Source organism: Theropithecus gelada, chromosome 20 (assembly GCF_003255815.1).
Source record: "Theropithecus gelada isolate Dixy chromosome 20, Tgel_1.0, whole genome shotgun sequence".
Classification (NCBI taxonomy): domain Eukaryota; kingdom Metazoa; phylum Chordata; class Mammalia; order Primates; family Cercopithecidae; genus Theropithecus; species Theropithecus gelada.
In genome coordinates, this window is record NC_037688.1 from 24,659,083 (window position 1) to 24,664,912 (window position 5,830).

General features: G+C 54.3%; 1 protein-coding gene across 1 annotated transcript; it reads left to right on the forward strand.

The window, feature by feature from the left end:
* The first annotated feature begins 225 nt into the window (after nucleotides 1-225).
* Nucleotides 226-5,361, forward strand: CA7 (carbonic anhydrase 7). Its single transcript, XM_025371445.1, has 6 exons — nucleotides 226-412; nucleotides 1,741-1,859; nucleotides 2,663-2,758; nucleotides 2,864-2,926; nucleotides 3,922-4,077; nucleotides 4,587-5,361. The coding sequence occupies exons 1-6, from the start codon at nucleotides 226-228 to the stop codon at nucleotides 4,707-4,709; spliced, it is 744 nt and encodes a 247-aa protein (XP_025227230.1). The 3' UTR covers nucleotides 4,710-5,361.
* The last annotated feature ends 469 nt before the right edge of the window (nucleotides 5,362-5,830 follow it).

The following is a 5,830-nucleotide window of genomic DNA, read 5'->3' on the forward strand; positions in this document are numbered from 1 at the left end:
GACCTATCCGATTGCTCAGACTGCGGGCTCAGCGGCTCCTGCTGCCAGGGATTGGGCAGCCTGATTGAGGCCCCACCCACAGCTACCACCCCCAGACTCCTAACCAGTGCCCAGGACACATCTTGCCTCTTTGATAAGACCAGGCAAGAAGGAGGGACTTCTGGACTGTCCTGTCCTCTTGCTTGTGGAGGCCACAGGGCCAAAGCCCTACCCTGGTCACCCATCATGGAGGGGCCTAGTGTAACTCTGAGCCTGGGCTGTTATCTGATCCAGGAGTTCACATTCAAGCCTAGCTGGGGCTCCTTCCACTTCCAGATCCCTTTCAGCGAGAAATTGTATCAGTCCCAGGAGGCCTCGTGCGTGGCCCCAGCTCACCGGGTATCAAGGCAAGAAAGTCACAAAACCAGCACAAGTGGGGCCCTCAGAAGAATCCATTTCTGGGGGAGATGGCACGGGGGGCACCTGGGCCTGTCCAGGAAGGTAGAGAGCCTCAGGAGCTACCTTCCTCTTCTGGAAAAGCACAAAGTTTAAAGAAGGCTCAAGGTTTTAGGGAGGTAGTGTTACCTGGTGATTAGTAGCTTGGGCTTTGGACATAAGAGATACAAGTTCATACCCTAGTTCAGTGCCTTGCTGTGTGACCCTGAGCAAATGCCTTGCCATCACTGTGCCTCAGCTTCCCCCTTTATAGAATATGGATAATAGTAAGTTCTGTCCCTCATGGGATACTATGCAGGCTAAACAAAATAGTCTTTTCAACCTAGCCCTAGATCAGGGTTTCAGACATGGGAGGCCTAATTGTTAGTGGTAATGGGGGTCTTGGGAGGCAGGGTCCCACCCTCCATGGGAAATCGGGCAGGGGTAGGGAGGACAGCTAGATAGAGAGCTGTCCTCTGTCAGTCCCAGACTCCTCTGTCACCTGTGGGCTGTCGGGATTTCTGCCTTGGCCCAGCTCAAGGGACAGGGGTCTAGAGGGCAGTGGGGACCAACCCAAGCCCAGTCAGCCCAGTGAATTTTCCAAATGAAAAATGTATCCCACACTTTGGAAGGCCGAGGTGGGCAGATCACCTAAGGTCGGGAGTTCGAGGCCAGCCTGGCCAACATGGTGAAACCCCTTTTCTACTAAAAATACAAAAAGTTAGCCAGATGTGGCGGCGGGTGCCTGTAATCCCAGATACTTGGGAGGCTGAGGCAGGAGAAATGCTTGAACCTGGGAGGTAGAGGTTGCAGTGAGCCAAGATTGTGCCACCACTTTACTCCAGCCTGGGCGACAGAGTGAGACTCCATCTCAAAACAAACAAATAAACAAACAAAAACACACACACACAAAAAGTAAAAATGTATCTCAGCTGGCACAGTGGCTCATGCCTGTAATCCCAGCATTTTGGGAGGCCAAGGCAGGAGGATTGCTTGAGCCCATGAGTTCAAGACAAGCCTGGCCAACATAGAGAGACCCCATCTCTAAAAAAAATAAAAAAAAATTAGCTGGGCGTGGTGCCACATGCCTATAGTCCCAGCTACCCTGGAGGCCAAGGCAGGAGGATGGCTTGAGGCCAGGAGGTTGAGGTTATAATAAGCCATGGCATTCCAGCCTGGATGACAGAGTGAGACTCTGACTCAAAAAAAATATATATATATATGTATATTTATATATATGTCCCTTCCTGGGCTGCTGCCCTGGCCCTGGCACTGGGCTGTCGGTCCTCTCCTACTCATTGCCACTCGCCCCACTTCTACCCACAGTGGTGACTGGGGGCCCCCTGGAAGGGCCCTACCGCCTCAAGCAGTTTCACTTCCACTGGGGCAAGAAGCACGATGTGGGTTCTGAGCACACGGTGGATGGCAAGTCCTTCCCCAGCGAGGTACGGGCCCTCCACTTGAATCCCTCTGCTACATGGGAAGGAACGCAGGCCTGGGTAGTCAGGGGCTTAAGGATGCCTGGGGTGGGGCCTTGGAGAGGGGGAAGAGAAGCACCCGGGGCCTTTGGGAGAGATACTTTCTACCCACCCCCAGCACAGGGTCTTCCATCTGAACCTGGCCACTGCTGTCCTTTCTGGTCTGTACATCCTGGAGTTTTCTGAAGGGCTATCCAGTCCCACTGCAGCCTTGCTGACAGCCCTTCAAGGCTTGAGCCCGATATTCAAGGCTGTGCATGAGCTAACCTTGCCTGGCCTCATCTTTCCCCTCATCTCTTCATACACTGAGCTGCATGACAAATCCCCTGTCCCTGTCCACACCTGGCTCCTTCATACCACCAAGCTTTGCCTGTGCTGTTCTCTCTGCTTGGAATGCCCTTCCCCAAGGCTTCCCTCTGATAACCCTCTGCTTATTCTCTGGACTCAGCTGTAGGCACCACCTCCTCAAGGAGGTGTCACGCTGGATGTTCATGATCGATTTCACAACTCGTTCCCTGCAAAGCAGGGCCTGGGCCAGATTCCTCTTTGGGTCCCCTGGAGTTCAGAAAAGAATTGGGCCCAGAGCTGGGTGGATGCTACCTATGACCCTCTGGGGCTCCCCTGGGCCCCCAGCATCCTAATCCTTGGAGGCTTGACAGCTTCCCTTTCCTGCAAAGAGGCCAGGAGTCTGGTGGGAGTGAGGGGAGCCTGGCTCAGAGTTCCCGTTGCCCCTGGGAGGCACAAAGCATTGTCCTGTTGTTGCCCCATAGCTTCATCTGGTTCACTGGAATGCCAAGAAGTACAGCACTTTTGGGGAGGCAGCCTCAGCGCCTGATGGCCTGGCTGTGGTTGGTGTTTTCTTGGAGGTGAGTGGTGGTTTGCTGGGGCCAGGAGCAGCATGGGAGGCCTGGCACTGCCCCTAGTTCTGGAACACAGTGGGTGCTGGACTCATACTACCCTCTCCCTGACAGACAGGAGACGAGCACCCCAGCATGAATCGTCTGACAGATGCACTCTACATGGTCCGGTTCAAGGTAAAGTCCATGCCCCTGACCCGAGCAGCTGATGGGGAGAGACGAAGAGGCTGGCTCACAAGTTGGGCCCATCCACTCCTTCATTCTGGGAGTAAACCCTTGCTGAGACCAAGGAGGAGGGCAGCACCAGCAGGGCCCTGCACCTGATTCCTCATTGGGGTCAGCAGCCCCCTGAGTGCCCAGCATGAAGCATGGCTGGGTATAGAATTGATAAGATGCTTGTCACATTAATGGTGGTCTAATAGGCAATGTCACTGAGGGCAGCTGAAGGCAAGGGAGGGAACATCATGGCCAAATACCTCCAGGAGCCACAGCTTTTACACACAAGCAAACAGATGGAGAGGGCCCGGCTTAAGCTGGAAGACAGTATCTGGGATTACAGACATTTGCCCACAGTTTGCATCAATGGACATAGAGAGGCCTAAATCCTGCTGATATAAATGGGTGAAGGCCGGGCATGGTGGCTCATGCCTGTAATCCTAGCACTTTGGGAGGCCGAGGTGGGTGGATCATTTGAGGTCAGGAGTTCAAGACCAGCCTGGCTAACATGTTTGTGAAACCCTGTCTCTACTAAACATACAAAAATTAGCTGGGCGTGGTGGTGCATGCCTATAATCTCAGCTACTCGGGAGGCTGAGAGAGAAGAATTGCTTGAACCCAAGAAGCAAAGGTTGCAGTGAGCCGAGATCGTGCCGCTGCACTCCAGCCTGGGCAACAGAGTGAGACTCTGCCTCAAAAAAAAAAGAAAAAGAAAAAGAAAGAGAGAGAGGCAGGAAGGAAGGAAGGAAAGAGAGAGAGAGAAAGAAGGAAGGAAAGGAAGGAAGGAAGGAAGGAAGGAAGGAAGGAAGGAAGGAAGGAAGGAAGGAAGGAAGGAAAGAAGGAAGGAAAAAAGAAAGAAAAAGAGAAAGAGAAAGAAAGAAATGGGTGGAGAAGTTGCTGGTTTGGTCCCAGTGGGAGGTCTGTGCTGATTCCCGGGTTCCCCCACCTTGCTCCAGGGCACCAAAGCCCAGTTCAGCTGCTTCAACCCCAAGTGCCTCCTGCCTGCCAGCCGGCACTACTGGACCTACCCGGGCTCTCTGACGACTCCCCCGCTCAGCGAGAGTGTCACCTGGATTGTGCTCCGGGAGCCCATCTGCATCTCTGAAAGGCAGGTGAGTCCTCTCAGAGGGCCAGATGGAGGGACGTGGCACTCAGGGCTCACCCCAGGCAGTGTGACTCTCCAACTAGCACCCCACAGCCTGTGATCACACCTTCAAGGTTCCTCCCCATTTTTTACTAATAAATGTACAGATTCTTGGTTGGGAGTTAGCTTGATTGTTAATCACCAGAACCTAGACACTGGCTGGTGGGGGGAGGATACCTGGATCCTGGGACCCTCCCCCCGGCTACTGTGTTGGAATCTGAATGCTACATTTGCTGATAAGTCTTAGCTAGATGGTCTTGGAACTAGAACTAGGTGAAGCAGAGCCCAGGCTCTTTAGTGAGTAAGTAAATGAGGGTCCCACAGAGAAGAATGAGTGGGGAAGAGTAGGGACAGACCCTAAGGGAAGGAGGAGGGAAGGGTAGAGTTGGCTGGGCAGGTATGCCAGATGATGCATCGGGGTCATAGAGGTCCACAGCACCCCCAATCTGCCCTGAGCATCCCTTCTGCTTCCTCAAGATGGGGAAGTTCCGGAGCCTGCTTTTTACCTCAGAGGACGATGAGAGGATCCACATGGTGAACAACTTCCGGCCACCACAGCCACTGAAGGGCCGCGTGGTAAAGGCCTCCTTCCGGGCCTGAGCTGCCCACCTGCCTAGCCGGCCACTAGGGCACCATCTTCCCAAGGGCTTCCACGTCAGCAGACACCAAACCATCTGAGGCTCCCTCCCTGGGGGGTGCTGGGGACCCTCCTTCAGCCAGTTTGCTCCTTGGTCACCCTGGAGGCTTCTGGATGGGACCCTGGAGTCTGGGGCACCCTTCAGCTGCCCTGGGGACAGGAAGGACAGGAGCTAAGCAGGGTCCAAGCCTGGGGCTGCCTCTGCTCTCCAAGACCCAAAGACCCCTGGGAACCTCCTCTGGTCTTCCCCACTGGCAGTGGTGGCAGCCCCACCTGGAGCGCACACTGTGATGGAGGAGACTGAGCTCCCTGGGGCAGGTAGCTGACACTACCAGAGAGACTCAAGCAATAATTAGAGGTGGGCAGAGCTGCCCTCTCGGCATTACCTCTTCTGCAGGCTCTGCCATGCACGCACCTCACTGCCAGGCCATTAAAATCAGCACCCAGCATGCTGGAGGTGATGTGGCCTTCTCCCTCCAGCCACCTGCTGCCATGGGCAGGCCCTGGCTATAGCTTATACAGTATCTCCCCTTGTCCCCACCCAGTCACCAAAGCCACCTACATGACGATCCATCCTTGTTGAATTAATAAATTCATGTATCCATGCAACAAATACCAATTCAGTGCTTGTGCTGTCTCTAGTGCCGTCCTAGGCTTTGGGGAGCAATGGTGGTGAGTTAAGCACTATGTGTTGGGAGGGATATGGGTGGTGAACAGGTGAGAGTTACACAAAGGGCAGGGAAGGGGCTATGGGAGCAGAGGAGAAGGGGAGACCATCTCACTCAGCAAGGAAATGAAATTCTGGCCAGGCGTGGTGGCTCACACCCACAGTCCCAGAACTTTGGAAAGCCAAAGCAGGTGGATCACTTGAGCTCAGGAGTTTGAGACCAGCCTGGCCAACATGGTGAAACCCCGTCTCCACTAAAAATACAAAAATTAGCTGGGTGGTAGTGGTACACACCTGTAATCCCAGCTATTCAGGAGGCTGGGGCAGGAGAATCGCTTGAACCCAGGAGGCAGAGGTTGCAGTGAGCCAAGGTCGCACCACTATACCCCAGGCTGGGCAACAGAGCAAGACCCTCTC